Consider the following 18,826-nt stretch of genomic DNA (forward strand, 5'->3'; position numbering starts at 1 on the left):
AGGTCTCGGATGGATATTAACATGAAAAAAAGCACGACAAACTCGTTTAGAGAGACGTCATTTCCGCTGATTGCCGCGTGACGACGGGAATAAACCGGAAGTTGTGGAATGTGATGTAGCTGAAGATGAGCAGCTGTTTGGCGAGAACTCGGACTGTAAAGGCAAGGGTTTGAAACGACTGATATCTCGTACATCGTATTGATGAAACACATGCTGTTTTATTAGTTTTTATTTCATTGCACATAATAAAAATAAAGTTATTAATGTCTAAAGGAGCGCGTTAACATTATTCAAAGTTATTGTCTGTTTTTACCTGTATTTTTATTACTCTTTAGTTTAATATTGTTTTTTTGTATCAGTATGCTGCTACTGGAGTATGTGAATTTCCCCATGGGATTAATAAAGTATCTATCTAATATAAAACTCCAATAAAACGCATTCAAGATTACCAAATTGTTTGGCAGGTAGTTGCACCGACATAGCCATCTATCTCTCTTTCTAACACACAGTGTATTTCATGTCTATCTATCAATCCAACTATCAATCGATCACATAGTGAATTTCTTACAAACGTATTTATCTGTCAGTCATACAGTGCACTTCTAATGTACCTGTCAGTCATGCAGTGCGTTTCCTGTCAATCTCTATCTGTCAATCATATTGTGCATTTCCTATAAATCTATCAATCTGTGTTTTATCAATCATATAGTGCATGTCCTCTCTATCAATCCGTCAATCATGTTAATTTCCTATAAATCTGTCAATCATATAGGGGGCATTTCCTATCTATCCACTGAACTCCTCTCTTCATTTTAATACACACACACATTTTCTGAACTTGTGTGGGTTTGTTAAGGGTGAAAAGGAGCCACATTCTCTCATTAGAAAAGTGTTTGCAAAGTAGAAAACAAGCCTGGTTGGACCGACATTTATGTCATTGTGATTTATAGTCCTGAAGCATGCAGACAAAATTACAAAACAGAATTGTTTTTACTTTAAATACATGCAGTAGTTTTGAGCTTTTAATTTGAAAGACAACATTTGTTGCAAACTTACAAGCTCTGTAGCAGGGTAGATAAGCATTATCTGGACTGTAAATCCAAAGGTTAGCAGTGTTTTGATTCTGAACACATCATTTGACCTGCTCGTACTCCGGCTGTGGAGATAACAACAACTGTACTGTGCCCTTAGTGTGTGTGTGATACCTTGGATGAAATTGAATGTCTAATGATGACACATGCTCTTGACTACCTTGTAGAGAGCCGTACATTAAAGGCTTATTGAAGAAGGTCTAGGAGACTAAGTTGTAAAGTTGGCTGGTGCCTTAGCTCAAGATGACTTAGTTCAAATTCCTGGCCTGGTCGATGACATTTTTATAACATCAGTTTAACTGATTGCTGAGTATAAGTCAGCCTTGAATGAATGTATTCTGAGGTGGATGGAGAGGTGAACGGACATTAGGTGATGATTTTAGTGACAGGCATTCCTGGTTTTAAATAAACATAACTAGAAGTGAAATTGTTAAGAAAGTGTAGTGGCAGAGTCACTAAATAACAAGTATTCTGTTTTCCAAACTATTCTTCATATTGGAAGTCATTTGTTTTCATTATTCTGTTTCAGAAGTAGATAACATTACTATGTATGTTCAAAAGTTAAAAGTGCCAGTCCGTGTCCGCTCCAAACGCCACGTTTTCTGTATTATATTTCAGATGTAGCACTTGGTTGACCAGAAGACTGCCGTAATTTCAATACACTCTGGAGCCAGACACTGCAGTCTCTTGTTTTGAGATGATTTTGTTTTTATTTTATTTAAACAGCACAGTGCGGCATTAGTTAGTAGTGCTGCACCTGCACAACTTCATGAACGCAGGGTCAGAGTCCTGGCCTGGTCACCGTCCATGGGGAGTTTGTCATTTTTCTCACCCTTCTCAAACAAATGCCATCTTAGATCATTTGACAGCTGAACCTGGCATGGTCAGACCTGTGGGCTTTATGCTGGATTGGCATCCTGTCCAGACTTGGCTCCTGTCATTTACAAGATGGTGTCAGGAGAAGCTTCAGCTCCCTATGAGGGTGTAACAGAAAAAGGCCCATTGGCCATTTGCTGAACGCACTTGATGCAGTTGTAGGGTTATGGGGAGCCCGTCCAGGCCGTACCAGGCACATGACACTAAATGGGTTTTTTTTTTCCCTTTCTCAGATGGGAGTTCATGATTTACAACATCTGTGAAGAGACCATATTCAAGGAGCAGGATTCTGGTAAATAATACTTAGAATGGCAGAACAAGACCAGACTGAAGTACTTGGAGAGAAACTATACAGTGTGATTTATCCAAAACATCCGTCAATGGCTGGAAAACTGACAGGTAATGAACCTGGCCATGTGCTTTTTTTTTCTAATTCAGTTTAAAGCTACTGGATGATATGTCTTGGTTTATTTCCCTAAATTCAACCTCAGACTAAGAAAATAAAATGTAAACTTAGCTAAGAGGGATTGATGCACTTATATTTACATTTAGTTTACTACAAAGGTAAATTTGATAAGGTCTCTCAAAACTGAATGTGTAAAAAAAAAAAAAAAGAAAAGAAATATGAGGCTAAGGGCATATATAAATAAAACAAATAAGCAAGAAAGCAAAATTTGCATGCAAGAAGTGTGTACAGTATACAACAATAGCTTTGGCCAGCATAGCACTACTGTCAGGCATTTCTGCTTCACTGTTACAGGGCCTCATCTCATCCTCCCAGTGTCTTGTGGGATTTCTCGGAGACGTATCTGTGCATGTGGTCTACAATGGGTTTGTAGGCTCCAGTCCCTAGCAACCCTTTAGTTAGCCAAGCTGACTCAAAATCAATATATATGGATGCGTTAGATATTTCAGTACAAACAAAATGGCCATAACATTATATACACTGTGTCGAATATATACTGCTAAACAAGCTACATCCAGTCTCATGACCATGGGGTCTGGAAGGCAGTCTCCACAGCTCTAGTCAAGACACCAGTCTGTTACAGGGCAAACATATGATCAGATCCACACTGGGGTGAATTTATAGCCAATTAGTACGAATAGGCACATATTTAGGGATGTGGAAGAAGGTCTCACACAAGGACACCTGGGAATGGGATTTGAACCCCTGACATTCAAGTGACATGCAGTTATATCAGTGTATGAATTTCTTTGGCACAGTAACACTTGCACATTAAGTGGCACATGGAGTGTTATATTTCCTTTGAGTCAAGAATAAGTACATACTGTAGCTATTTCTTATTAAGACATGTTTTTTGTCATGGCACTGTAATACTTAATTATTATATCATTTTTAAGGTATGCTTTTGGAACTTCCTACTACACTGGTGCAGCAGATGATCCAGGATGAGAACATTTTGCTTGCAGGTCTTGAGAAAGCACTGGGTGCACTTCACATGCCAGCTTCAATTAGGTGAGAGAAATGTCACATTTTATCCACTGATATTTTTCCCTGAGTTAATTTAAAATGTAGACCATTATACTAAATAGTTACAAAAATTAAGACCTTGATAAGTTTTTGTTTGCCATCATTAAACACTTGCCATAAATCTCCTTTAGTCCTGACATTCAGATCAAAGGTGAAACCCACCTCCCTTATCTTTTCAGAATCAGTTTAACTCTCCCAAAGAATAGTGCCTATCCTGGCAGTATCAGGCACAGATGCCAACCTCAAATGGCATGCTGGTTAATGGTAAAGCAGTCAAGCACACACCCATGATCACTTTTGCAGGGCCTTATTTAGAGATGCCAGTTAGATTTACAAGCACAATTTTGATATGTGGAGCTAAAAGCTGACACAGGGAGAACATGCAGACATCACACAGACAGCACTGACTCTGAAACTCTAAGGCACCATGCTGCCTTTGTATTCTGATTGATACCAATATTATTTAAATTTTGACTTTGAGTTGTATTAGTATATTTTTCAGATATACTGTATTGCCTACAAATACAGTATAAAATTTGTTTTAAAATGAAACATACTTTGATCTGAAAAGACACTGAAAGGTACTGCATTATTTTTCTTCATATTTATTAAATGACAACTTTCCCATTATCATGATTGAAAAAAATTTTCCTAACTGTCATACCCTGTTGGTGTCAACAGAATGCCATCTTTTGCTTTATTTCATATACAGTACATTTATTTAACTGATTCACTTTGCAGTCTATATTAACTTCGCAGCCTATTTTAGCATTTGTCTATGGTAGATTTTTGAGGCTATTGTATTATGTACAATAATTATTTCAGAGTATAAAAGCTTAACTGTAACAAATACAATTGCAGAATACACATGTAAAGAGTGAACACACTCCATTGTACAGATGTACCTCTACAGTAATGTGAACAGGTTACACTATTGACTTTAACTGTAGTCCACTGAGGAGAGCAACCAAATGCATTCTGGGATTAAAAGGCATATCCAGTCAATAACAGGCTAAGGATGTTAAATCTCTTTAGTCTTCAGCAACGAAGGCTTTGCAGGATCCAAATCTAATTTTATATAAAATTATAATAAAATATATTTTATATATATTAAAAATATAAAAAAATTGATTAATGAATTATTTCAGTTAAATAGTAAATCACATACTCAGAAATGCCAGTAGAAATTAAAGAGTAGTGCAATTACGATGCAATTCAGGAAACACTTCTTTACAAAAATTATCATAGAAATCTGAAACTAACTGCTGAGTCATATAGTTAAAGGGTAAATATTGAAAACATGTCACTAGCGACCAATGATGTCATGATTACAGCTCTCACTGGGTGATATGATACTGTGGAGACAGAGTTCCCAGGGTGTGCCTCGTACTTTACATCCAAAAATAAGCCAATAGTTTTAATTGATTTTATTATGATCATTACGACAATAGTGTCTGTGTTTTTATATGTGCATTTTAAGTACTGCGTTTGTAAACAGAGCTTGAACATGCACTTTTCATGATTTCTTTGTGTCTATCTATACAGTATATATATATATATATTAAATACAGTTGCGCTTCTGCCTTGTTGCTTATTACATAGGTATGTACACCACAGTGGCTGGTTCGCATACTTGACAGAGTGTAGGTCGGAGTATTACATGCATAGGTCTGATCACAATCTGATAGTTGGGTGGTTACCTACCAGGTAACGTTTGTGGTTAGTCGGCCAGTCGGGTAAGCTCACCAGCCGCTGTGGAGCAACATCTGAGGCTTTGCCTCTGGTGCTGACATCCAAGGTTCGATCCTCGCAAGGGGAAACAAAAAGTGCAGAACAATAACAGAACTAAAATAATAAAACAAAAGTTACCACAGCTCTCTGTTCCTGTTGTTTTCAGTTGTTAACAAGCATATTTTGTTTTGGTTTATAGCATAGCTGATCCTGAATATGAAGATGATTGTTTTGAATCCAGAGACCTGCTTGGTGAAAAATTGTATGGTCTTGTTGATGGGTACAACACGGGCTACAGTGAGAAAATAACAGGTCAGTGATGATAGATGACTGAGCACCAGTAATTAAACAAGAAGATCCTTAAATGTGACAGCACGGATTATTTAAATTTGCTTTGTTAATGTGACCAGCAGAATCAAGCAGTTTGCGTTTTGAAAATATTAAAACAATTTATAAAATGTATGAAGAATAATTAGTTGCACAGTGGTACAGTGTACAGAGTTGGTACTTCACTACTTCAGCACAGAGAGAGAGGTTAGGAGCAGGCGCTGATGATACAGCGTGTTGCCGCACCCACCATGATAAACCACCTCAGGATCCCAGATTAGGACTCGAGTGCAGCCATGCAACGGGTGACACCTCAGCACCACACTACTTCAGATGGAGTGGAACAGTTGTTTAGTTTTATGGTGGCTGGAGTGCCAATTCTGCCACCAACCCCCAGGTTTTTCCCTGCAGGTTGGAGGGCCAACGTGCAGGGCTAGATAACTTGGTTTGAATCCTGCCCACTCAGCCCAAATCCCAAACTTGTGTGTTTGCTTAACTGGAGATTACACTGGTCCAGTGGGCACAAGTGTGCCCCGTATGAACTGACTGCTTCACCAGTGTCAGTACTTGCTTTTACCTGATGCTGCTGGGATAGGCTTGAAGTCCTCACAATTTTGGAGTGGATTAGGCAAGTTCAGGAAATAAATGGATGCATTACATTAGAAGCCTAAAACTTGTGAACTCTGTTGCACATTACTGGAAGCAACATGCTTTAGTTACCATTGATACCTTTGTGTTCACCAGCCTGAATACTGGCCAATTGGGTTTTCCCTTTATTGGAGGTGTAATTGACCCAGTGTGAACTGGTGCACATTTCTAGACTTGGTTCACGCATTCCACCCAAAACTGATGAGCAACTATCTCTGTGACCCTGGAATTTAATGAGATGTTCAGAAAATTGACAGATGTATGGACTAAGCATTGTGTTTACCAACAGGGCACTTTTAAGATTACTAATAGACACCTATCTTGATTTAAACATCGGCTGTACAGTATTTAAAATCCCATAGTCCCCAGTATGAGGTTTAAGATTTTTCATAAATACATGACTAAAAAGTAACATGAATATTACATTTGTATAAACTAATTACGAGGGCAATCCCAAAAGTAAGGTCTCCAAAGCGGTGGGGACGTAGAGAAACTGTTCGTACGGCTGTTGGCCACACTGTTGTGATTGGTGCTTCCTCCACTCCCAAACAAGCATGTGTGGCTTCGCTGGGATGCTCAGTCTTGGCTTGGCAGCCCTTGAAAACGGAGCTCCCGTTGAACGCTACCGCCAAGTGCGAAGTTCGCACAGGAGACCGTCAATTTCCGACAAGACAGTCGCGAAGGTTGAGGAAAACATTCGTAAAGATCGGCGGTTGGAACTTCATCACCCAACCACCCTATAGTCCGGACTTGGCACCCAGTGACTACAAACCTGTTCCCTAAGTTGAAAGAACATTTGTCCGGAAGGCGATTCTGCTCCGACGAAGAGGTGAAAGATGAGGTTCAACGCTTCCTGAAGGACATGGCGGCGAGCTGGTATGACATGGGCATTCTAAAACTACCACAGCATCTACAAAAATGCATCGACCAAAATGGCGATTATGTAAAAAAACAAATAAGTCTTTAACCTTTAAAATGATGTAAACATTATAGAAAATAAATGGTTGTATGTATTTCTAAAAAAATAGGAGACCTTACTTTTGGGATTGCCCTCGTAAATGGGCAATATGTTTTAAGGATATAATGATGTTTAACTTTACAACAGAATTAATAAAATATCTTTCAATTTATTTTTCATTAGACAGACTGATTAACAACAAGCTGTGCCATTTCCAGGGTTATATTTTACTACTCAGTACACCAACTGTGCCACTCTAGTTTGAGGCAAGTGGCTAAGTCTAAAGGCTACTAGAATAACAAATAAATAAAACTGAGGTACAGTTATTTTGTCTCACTGTAGGTAATCTACTTGTGTTATAATGACTTCTACTATAAGGGCCATCTGTCTGCTTTTCATTTACGGGGAAATCAACACTATGTGACTAATTGATAAAAGAACTGTATGGTCACATTTGAGTATAATCCAAGTACAGTGCCGACAAAAAGTGTTCACCCTTTGGAGGTTTAACCTTTTATTGTTATACAATATCATATCCCAGTGGATCAATTTTCCTTTTTTGACACTGAACGACAGAAAAAGACTGTTTAATGTCAAAGTGAAAACAGACCTCTGGAAAGTGGTCTATCTAAATTATTTTGTGTTTTATATTTGTAATGAATTGAAGGCCTAACTATACGCCCCCTTTAATATGACTTGCCTGGTGCTGACAATTGGTATTAAAAGTTGCAGAATTAGTTCAATGGAGACGACATGTCTGGGGTTTTTAGATGATTATAATATAAAGACTCTTCCAACTTCTGGTGAATCAGTATGGTGGTCTAACCTACACAATGAAACAAAAGAACATTCCAAGCAAGTCTGTAAGAAGTGGTGTGAAAAGCATAAGTCAGGTGGAGACAAGAAAATATCCAAATCACTGAATATCCCTTGGAGTCCAGTTAAATCAGTCATTAAGATATACAAAGAGCCTGGCATAGCTGTAAACCTCCTTAGAACAGGCCATCCACAAAAACAGAGTGATTGTGCAAAAAGAAAACGAATGAGGAACGCGACCAAGAGACTTGTGTGGTCTCTGATGGAGAGACAGAGACAAGCTATATTGGCTGAGATGGAAGAGTTGTGCAGGCAGCAGCTGAACCCAGGTGCTTCACCAGTCACAGATTTATGGGAGAGTGGCAAAGAGACAGACCCTGTTAGAAAGAAAGAAAGAAAGAAAGAAAGAAAGAAAGAAAGAAAGAAAGAAAGAAAGAAAGAAAGAAAGAAAGAAAGAAAGAAAGAAAGAAAGAAAGAAAGAAATGACGTCTCAGCTAGAGTTTTCCATAGGGCACATGGGAGACTCCGGTAGAAAAAGATTCTACTGTTTGATGACACCAAAATTAAGCTTTTTAGCAGTCAGACTAAACATGATGATGATGATGAGGAGGATGATGTTGATGGAGAAGTTTAGAGAAGGCCAGAAGGAGTTGCATTGCATCTTTGTGGACCTGGAGAAAGCATATGACAGGGTGCCTTGAGAGGAGTTGTGGTATTGTATGAGGAAGTCGGGAGTGGCAGAGAAGTACATAAGAGTTGTACAGGATATGTACGAGGGAAGTGTGACCGTGGTGAGGTCTGCATATTCAAGGTGGAGGTGGGATTGCATCAGGGATCGGCTCTGAGCCCTTTCTTATTTGCAATGGTGATGGGCAGGTTGACAGACGAGATTAGACAGGAGTCCCCGTGACTATGATGTTTGCTGATGACATTGTGATCTGTAGTGATAGTAGGGAGCAGGTTGAGAAGACCCTGAAGAGGTGGAGATATGCTCCAGAGAGGAGAGGAATGAAGGTCAATAGGAACAAGACAGAATACATGTGTGTGAATGAGAGGGAGGTCAGTGGAATGATGAGGATGCAGGGAGTGGAGCTGGTGAAGTGGTTGAGTTTAAATATTTGGGATCAACACTACAGAGTAATGGGGATTGTGGAAGAGAGGTGAAAAAGAGTGCAGGCAGGGTGGAGTGGGTGGAGAAGAGTGTCAGGAGTGATTTGTGACAGACGGGTATCAGCAAGAGTGAAAGGGAAGGTCTACAGGACGGTAGTGAGACCAGCTATGTTATATGGGTTGGAGACGGTGGCACTGACCAGAAAGGAGACAAAGCTGGAGGTGGCAGAGTTAAAGATGCTAAGATTTGCACTGAGTGTGACGAGGATGGACAGGATTAGAAATGAGGACATTAGAGGGTCAGCTCAAGTTGTACAGTTTCGGAGACAAAGTCAGAGAGACGAGATTGCGTTGGTTTGGACATGTGCAGAGGAGAGATGCTGAGTATATTGGGAGAAGGATGTTAAGGATAGAGCTGCCAGACAAGAAGAAAAGAGGAAGGCCTAAGGGAAGGTTTATGGATGTGGTGAAAGATGACATGCAAGTGATGGGTGTAACAGAGCAAGATGCATAGTACAGAAAGATATGGAAGAAACACCATGTTTGAAAATGGCACATTATCAAAAACTCACCATCTCCACCGTGAGTCATGGTGGTGGCAGCATCACCTTGTGGGGATGCTTCTGTGCAGCAGGCCTGCAAGTTTTGTGTGGATAAAATAAACGTAGAAAGTCAAAGCTACACAGGAATGGCTTACAAAATGTTAACATCCTGGAGTGACTATCAAGAGTCCATATCTCAATCTAATGGAGAATTTTTGGCTGTACTCAAAAAAGGATGTTCAGTCACAATCAATGTGTAACCTGAAAGACCTTGAGCAGCTTAGCAAAGAAGAATGGGGGAAAATGGCAGTGTGCAAATGAGCAAAGCTGATAAGAGAAAGAGACCTGCACACACAGACTCAAGGCTGTCATGGTTGCAAAAGGTGCATCTAACTAAATACTGACTTGAACACATGTTTAATATCTATAATTTAGTCCACTTTGCAGAGATCTGTTTTGCTTTGACATTAAAAAGTCTTTCTGGTGTACTCCCAGGTGGGCTTAAAGTGGAGAAGGACACATTGATTGTAATCGCCTACACCACATTATTAGCATGCAGGCTTATTTTCTTCAACTGGAAAATTCCCAGCCCACCTGTTACAGGTCTGTGGGTAACTGATGCTTTATACTATTTGAAATTGGAAGAAAGTAAACTCACTTAGAGGATCTGTTCAAAAATGTTTTAAATAATGGAAAAAAAAAAGATTAAATTTTTATATCTGGGGAAATAATATTCTCCCCTTTTTTTAAAGAATTGGTCTTGTTGTTGGCTCTTCTCTCTCAGGTCCAGGTTTGTTAAGTTTGACTTGATTGTATGTAATGTTACTTTCTTTGTTGTTAACGCAAGTCTTGACTGTATGGAATGTTAACTTTTTCAAATAAAATCTACAAAAACAAAAAGTGTTTCTGTTGATCAGTGTCAAAAAGCCAAATTAAATCCACTGTGATCCAGTGTTGTACAACAATAAAATGTGTAAACCTCCAAAGGGGTGAATACTTTTTATAGGCAATGCCTACCATCATTTCTGCTAACATTTTGGCTTTCAATGGTGATTGTACAATGTCATCAAATCCTACTGCATACACGTCTTGGTCTACTTGATTTACTGATGAAGCCAGTAGGTTAGGTTGTCCTTTATAAACAATTTAGACTGGATTGCAGAATAATGCTTTTATTCACTAAGATGTGTGTCTTTTCCCAAGTGTGTGAGTGTTTTCTTGTTGACACTACACACAGAAAACTAGAGGTAATTTTATAGATTTGTCAAAATATAGATACTTGGAGGGCGGCACGGTGGCGCAGTGGGTAGCGCTGCTGCCTCGCAGTTGGGAGATCTGGGGACCTGGGTTCGATTCCCGGGTCCTCCCTGCGTGGAGTTTGCATGTTCTCCCCGTGTCTGCGTGGGTTTCCTCCGGACGCTCCGGTTTCCTCCCACAGTCCAAAGACATGCTGGTTAGGTGGATTGGCGATTCTACATTGGCCCTAGTGTGTGCTTGGTGTGTGGGTGTGTTTGTGTGTGTCCTGCGGTGGGTTGGCACCCTGCCCGGGATTGTTTCCTGCCTTGTGCCCTGTGTTGGCTGGGATTGGCTCCAGCAGACCCCCGTGACCCTGTGTTCGGATTCAGCGGGTTGGAAAATGGATGGATGGATAGATACTTGGATAATTTGACTACAAACGTACCATCAAATGGAGATATACATTATCTCTTTCAACTTGTATTTACTTCCTAAACAATCATTTTATAAAATGTTCCTACAAGTTCAGTATACAATGTTGACATTTTCATAACTTATATTTTGAATTGCAGGAATGCTTTTGGAACAGAAGAAAGAAGAAGTGAAAAAGCTCATACTTGATCCCAGATTACTGCAAGACAAAGTGCAAATTGCCCTGACGGCCCTTGAAGAGTTGAGTATAGTAATTACACATTTCCACACACACACACGCACACACATACAATCTTTTGATTCAATGTTTTAGTGGTGTGCTCTTTTTTTTGTTTTTTTCACCAAGCTGATTTTCTTTAAAGCAAGATGACTTTAAAAATGTACAATACTCTACTTTTACTGGGATTAACCATGTACTGTATTTGATGGATTTATGTAGTTTATCACTTTATAACATTAATGTATGTTTTGCATCTGTATTATATGACAAAATCTGTAGGGGAACAGCAGAATGTCTCTCATCAAAGACAGAAGTGAAAGAAAGTCTGGGAGAAAAGCTCTTTGCACTGATAAAGGATATAGATTCTGTGAATTGCGCTAGTATTACAGGTCAGTATTTTTTATCATTTCCACATTGGTCAGGCATTCAGCAGTTTAAAGAGGCTATAGTGCTTCCACAGTGGCTCAAGCTGGACTTTATTAATAAATACATAATGTGGACAGTGGGTGATGTTGGTAACTCTAAACTGACACAGTGTGTGTCTGAGTGCAGGTGTGTCCTCAGGTTCAGCGATGGTTCCTGCTTTGCTCCCAGTACTACCCATGCTCTTGTAGTAGAAAAAGGTGGTATAGACAACTGGCAGTCTTTTAAATGGATGAATCATTCTGTGTTATCTTAACTGTAAATGAGGAGTTTTTGTCCTTTGTATGTTCAAAGCCTGAGACTGTCAATTTAAATATTCACAAATTATTAAAATACTCATGTAAACAGCGTAAATACACTCCACTGGACCGGTTTACCTTTACAGTATTTTATGGATGTGAACAGTTTAAATCCATTTACAGTCTTAGCTTTAACAGTAGTCCACTGAGGAAAGCAACCAAGTGTGACCTTGTTTGGGACTAAACAGGATAGGAATGACTGACTGACTGAATGTCACTTTAACTGTTCATAGTTTCCTAGCTATCCCAGCTAGCATAGGGCACCTAGGATGGCAGCCATGGTAGTTTGGTGTTCTGTCTTTTGTGTTAAATTCGTTGTCACCATGCACAATCACATAATATATACATGGGAAGAGCTTCTACCACCTGATGTGACTCTAACTTATTCATAGATGCTCATATAGCTAAACAGGTAGCCCAATGGTGGCGGACCAGAGGTGTCCTGGTTCGATTCAAGAAGTGAGGGCTACAGCAACCACTGCCTGGAAATACGTCTAACAAGCACTCATTGGAAAACAAAATCAACAAACTGCAGCTGTTAATACGTACCAAAACAGACTTTTCTTTTTTTATCTGGTCCGTGCTTTACTGAAATATGACTGACTGACTATTCCCGACTTCATGCTGTTCCGAGTGGACAGTGTTACCGAATTTTGCAAACAAAACAAAGGTGGAAGAGTGCATTTCTACATTAATCAAGATTGGTGTTAACAATGTGACAGTTCTTTTTCAATCATACTCTCCAGACCTAGAATTGCTTATTATAAACTGTAAGCGGTTTTATTTACCATGCGCGTTCTCCTGAGTGATTCTAGCCAGTGTTTACATACGCCCTTGTGCTGATGCTCACGAAGTGCAGTGGCGACTCGCTGATATAAGCACTGAGGTTGAAAAAGATAACCTGGACTCACAGATTATTATTTTGGGTGATTTTAGCCATATAAGTTTTAACCAGGACCTTGCTAAATATAAACAGTGAATAAAATGCCCTACCAGAGACAGAAGTATTCTAAATCACTGCTCTGCAGCTATTAAGGATGCTTATCATGCCTTCTCCTGTCCCCCTCTTGATAATTGTGATCCTTCTATGATTCATCTTATTCCTGCTTAGAAACAAAATCTGAAAACTGTAAAGCTAGTCAAAAGAAAAGTTATACAGTGGAACAGCAAGGCAAGCAACAGAGGAGCTTCAGGAGTGCCTTCAAAACTGCCACCACCAACATACACAAATACACCGATGCTATAACTTCATATATTAGTGTTTGTGAAGATGTTTGCACTCCAACAAAAACAACTGTAAAGTTTAGCAATGATAAGTCTTGGATCACTTCAGAGCTCAGATGACCTACCTTAGGAGGGCGTGTGCCTTCAGATCTGGCAATCACGAGGAAAGCCAAGTTTGTCTTAAAGGAAGGAATCAAAGGTGCCAAAAGAAAGAACTCCGATGAGCTGCAGTCACAACTGTCAACAGGTGACAGCACATCAGTCTGAATAGGCCTTAAACAGGTCACTAACTACAAGAAACAAACGCCAAACAGTTCTGCTGATCCCAGCCTGGCTAATCAGTTCAATCAGTTTTACATTCACTTTGAAAAACATAAATCTACCTGATAGTCTCACTATTACTACTCTACACTCCTCTTCTTCTCAGCTTACCCCTAATGTCATCATTGCAAAAGATGTCTGCAGCTTATTCAAAAAGCAAAATATTTCAAAAGCTGCAGGCCTGGACCTTATTTCCCCTTCCACATTCAGGCACTGTGCAGACCAGTTGTCTACAGTATTTTTAGACATTTTCAACCAATTTTTAGATCAAGGGAAAAAAAAAAATCAAAGGTCACAGACCTGAATGACCACAGATCAGTAGCTTTAACGTCTGTACTAATGAAGACCTTCGAACACTTTATTCTGAATTATCTCATAAATGCTAGAAAAGACTTCCTGGACCCTTTTCAATTTACATACAGAGCCAACTGGTCTGTGGACGATGGAGTGAATTTAGGTCTGAGCTTTATTTACCAACAACACATTGATAAGCCAGGGTCATATGTGAGGATCTTGTTTGTGGACTTCTGCTCCTCTTTCAATACAATCACCCCAGGGCTCCTAAATAAGAAACTCACCCGGTTCAATCTGCCATTGGATCACAGACTTTCTTATAGATAGGAAACAGTATGTGCAGTTGGACACACGTCTGACTCATTAACCCTTAGTACTGGTGCAACGTAGGGAAGAGTCCTTTCCTCACCACTCATTTTATACAAATGACTGGGCCTCTAGATACTCACCTGTCAAAATTCTTAAATTTGCAGATGACATCACACTAATAGGCCTCATATCAATCAATGATGGGTCCATATACAGATAAGAGGTGGAAAATCTAACATTGTGATGTAGCCATAATAATTTAGACCTTAACATTCAAAAAACTCCAGAGATGATCATAGATTTCAGGAAACAGAAAGCTGCTCACCGATCACTTGCTATAAATGGCTCAGCCACTGGGGTGACAGAATCATTTATGTTTCTGGACACTATGCTGCCACAAAACCTTAAGTGGGACAATAACATCATATGTATTATTTAGAAGGCCCATCAAATAATGTTCTTTTTGAATCAGCTGAGGAAATTCAATCTCCCTGAAGCAATAGTGGTCCAATTCTACACAGCCATCATCAAGACCATTCTGACCACATACTGTTTATAACCGTCTGGTTTGGTGCTGCCTCTTTTCAGGCTAAGGACAATCTGCAGTGCATCATCAGAGCCTGTGATCTGTAACTTACCACACACTAAAGTCCCATTCGAGTCCAGGGTAAGGAACTCCCCCAGGGCATCACCTGTTCCAAAGACTTCACTCCAGCAAACATCTTAGTGAAGTGAAAGCCAAAACAACATGTGAAGTTTTTCTTACTAATCAGGTCTAAGCTTCTACTCAGTACAGTGGACCCTTGACTAACGAACTCAATTCGTTCGCGAGGGCTGGTTGTAACTCAAGTTGGTTGTAAGTCAAGACTATTTTTCCCATAAGAAATAATGGAAATACCCATAATGCGTTCCGAACCTCCCACAGCAACACTTACTTAACCTTTTCATAATAAAAAAAGAGTTGTATAATGTGCATAATTTACCAAAACACCAATAATTTTTCTAATGTACTAACCAAATAGTTATAAAAAGTGCCTAGCCTACCAGAAACAACAATTTCATACTGTGCTCACCATTTAATTTGACATCTTTGGGCTGCAGGAAGGGAGGAGGAGGAGAATGAAATGGAAGGTGGTTCTTGTATAGAAGGAGCTTCCTTATTCAAATCTTTACATCTTTGTAAAATTGTCGAGATGGTGGATTTCAACATGCTGTACATATTAGCGAGATCGGTCACACGAACACCACTCTCATATTTCCGCACAATGTCCTTCTTCGTTTCGATTGTGATCGCTTTCTTTACCTTCGCTTCCTTCCTTAGCAATTATCAAAATAAATTATATAAATCACTGCACTAACCGAAATTTGTCCACAAACATGTATCTGGGCTCCGACTGACGCTTACGAACGCTCTCGGCTGTTTGTTTACAATCGCACAAGTGGATACACATGACCGCATTCAGCTCGTAACGCAAGATGCTGGTCGTAAATCAAAACAAAAGGTTTGGGCGTAAATCAAGTTGTTCGCATGTCAGGCCGGTCGTATATCAAGGGTCGACTGTATCTCTCTGCACCTGCACACTAGACTGCTGGACATTTTAATCCTTTTTTTTGTTTTGTCGTTGTATGCCACATCATATTTTATCGTCTTATATTTATCTTTGTATTCTTGTATGTTGCACCAGTACTATCAAGACAATTTCCTAGTAAACATTGGTGTACCTGGCCAATAAATTGAATTCGGATTCTGATTTTTGTTTTCAGTAACAGGGGTATGGAAAATGAATAGCATTTAAAAATCCAGAAAATCTTTCTAAGGCTTTAATTCTTATTGTTAAGGTTAGGCATCCAGAGATGTGAAAAGTAGCAAACATGCTAGTACAATTCAGTCTATACATGGACATGTCTGTACAACCCACTACTCACTGTGTGAAAATGATCTTCCTTTATTTCCCATGTGCCTTAGTCAGGGCAATTTTTACAAAGTAAACTTCAGTGTCAAACATGGTTTATATTGCTAGCTATAGGGGGCTTCATTTATACCAACAGCCACCCATCTCCCAAACTAGCAGGCAGAGTGTAAAATCCTAGCATAGGGAGAAATGTTCTTGCATTTGTGTATTTTTCTATTTACATTTCCAATACTTTATCATCATTGTGTGCTTGACATTAGCTTCTCAAGTAGAGATCTTTCAGTGATTTCACCACACTCACTTTACAGGTATGTTGCTAGAAATGGAACCTACTGCTCTACAGAGGCTGCAGCAGGACAGGATGGCCCTCAAATCAGCTGTTCAGAAAGCTCAAGCTGCTCTACTCCTTAACTGCTCATCACACTCTGGTGACTCAGTTCATATCGATGAGGAAAAAAACATTGACAGCGAGATGGAAAAGCTTGGTGAAGCGCTGTATGCCTATGTCATTAACACAGAGTTTGAAAAATATGCTGAGAAAATAACAGGTATTTATCTTAAATTAATTATGGGCTAACTTGTCACAGATGCATCAGATGTTTTGCCAGACTACTGTTTAAGTCCAAATGTCCTTGGAGATGTGCACTGTTTCACTTCAATTTTTTTTTTTTTTTAGGTATGTTGCTGGAACTGCCAAAACCCGACATAATAAGCCTTTTAAATTCCCCAGAAACCCTGCAAGAAAAGCTTCAGGAAGCTGCCGCAGTGCTTCAGGGTTGTGAGTGGGGTTGATTTTTAAATAAATATTTTCTTTTAAAAAGACTATTTTTTGATAACGCTAGGCAAGACATTGTTTTCTTTTTTTCAGTCTTGTGCCATGCTGATATTATGTCACTTGTAAAGAGTAAGCAAGTCCTAGAAGTGCAAAATCCTGATCAAATGGACTTGTACACATTGCAGTTTTGCTTCCAGATGGATCACATGCACTTTAAACTCTTCAAATAGACGCAAGATTTATTGGAAACAGAAACTGGAAAAAGAAATCCTAGCAATGATTCTAAATTCTCGGGACCTACAACAGTATATTAACGTGTGACATGTTTTAGCAGCAAGCAGACTGTAAAGACTAATATACAATGTCTTGCAAAAGTCAGTCCCCTATACGTTCATAGCCATTCCCTGGATTTAACACACACATACAGTATTCCTCCAGTGAGTATTTTACTGACTACCAAACACTTAGGTTGTTAATTAAAATATTTACTGGAGGAAAAGGGGTGTGTGTATCGTTTGAAATCCAGAATGGTGATAATGAAATTTCAAAGAGATTGAATACTTTCACAGGACACTATATCTGTCAAAAAGTACTAGTCTTGTAAGACAAAATCAAAGGAGAAAGATTTTAGTTTATTGTGCAATAAAGTTTTAGCAACATGGGTGCTTATTATACAGTATTTTAGTTTTATAAAATGCAGATATTCAGATATTCCTTCAGTTCTTGTCAACACTTGTCCAACTCATCAAATTGTTACAATAAATGAAGAAAAGAAAGAACATAAGTGAATTTCTCAATCCTTGAAACATTACCCTTAATTAGAAAAATTAGACGGCTAGATTAGGAGATTAATTGTTATTGCAGCCTTACCTTGCATCCCATCTTCTCGTCAACACTTTCAGCATCCACTTTTGCTTTCCATCTTGTTAGTCTTCTTTGGGTAGGTTTGCTCATTTTTCATCTCCTTTGTACACTCCATCCATTTTTAGCTTCAAGAACGTACCCAGTAAACGGCTAACAAGTGAACCACTGCGTTTGTCACTTTTTATTTTTCAGTATAAAAATAAAGCTTTGAAATATGAATATCCTTATTTTTGTATTGTATCTCACAACAAAAGTACAATGGGACTTGGGGTTTGTGGGCTTGTGATCACCTGTGCAATTCCAACCTTCACTGCTGAGATAACAACAAATGAGAGTAATACAAAAAATGAACTGTAAGCACATTGTGACACAGGACATCCCAGCAGGGCTCCAATGGTGTTAAAAATATACTTTTTGGGTGAAGTTTTCTATTAAGACCCATCTCTCTATCTCATTGATTTTTCAAGTGTCAACTGAAAAGCACAACCCTGTGTGAAGGGGCTTCCTTCAGTGTGTGTGGACTACTTTAGTTATCCAGAGCTATTTATTTAACAAAAAATGCATGCATTTCTCATGTTGTAAGCATATGACTGACAGACTTGACTCGTGGATTATGCAACACTAGTAATGTCAGATTTTAGCATGGACTTTTTGAAATTGTTTGCTGTTGCCAAGTTTTGGTTACCATTGGCTCCCATTTTATCAGAAACACTTATCTCTGAAGTGAAATTGTTCTCAGCCAACACTATAAACTACATGCAGTAAGTAACATATAAAAAATATCATTTTTAGGTGGAGTATTCCTTTAAAGTCAGTAGAGTCGTCAGGCCAAGACACTAGTATTCCTTCCTCAGGACTGTTCTGACCACACATTGTCCCGCTGTAACGTCAGACATCTAAGAGATGAGAGGGTCTCTGATAGGAC

The 18,826-nt window shown here is 39.1% G+C and overlaps 1 protein-coding gene across 1 annotated transcript; it reads left to right on the forward strand.

The window, feature by feature from the left end:
* The first annotated feature begins 2 nt into the window (after positions 1–2).
* On the forward strand, positions 3–17,848 carry LOC114657423 (uncharacterized). The gene is made up of 8 exons (XM_028809237.2): positions 3–161; positions 2,201–2,366; positions 3,330–3,444; positions 5,390–5,502; positions 11,400–11,499; positions 11,759–11,868; positions 16,571–16,810; positions 16,939–17,848. The coding sequence occupies exons 2-8, from the start codon at positions 2,276–2,278 to the stop codon at positions 17,052–17,054; spliced, it is 885 nt and encodes a 294-aa protein (XP_028665070.1). The 5' UTR covers positions 3–161; positions 2,201–2,275; the 3' UTR covers positions 17,055–17,848.
* The last annotated feature ends 978 nt before the right edge of the window (positions 17,849–18,826 follow it).

This window comes from Erpetoichthys calabaricus, chromosome 9 (assembly GCF_900747795.2).
Source record: "Erpetoichthys calabaricus chromosome 9, fErpCal1.3, whole genome shotgun sequence".
In the NCBI taxonomy this organism is placed as follows: domain Eukaryota; kingdom Metazoa; phylum Chordata; class Cladistia; order Polypteriformes; family Polypteridae; genus Erpetoichthys; species Erpetoichthys calabaricus.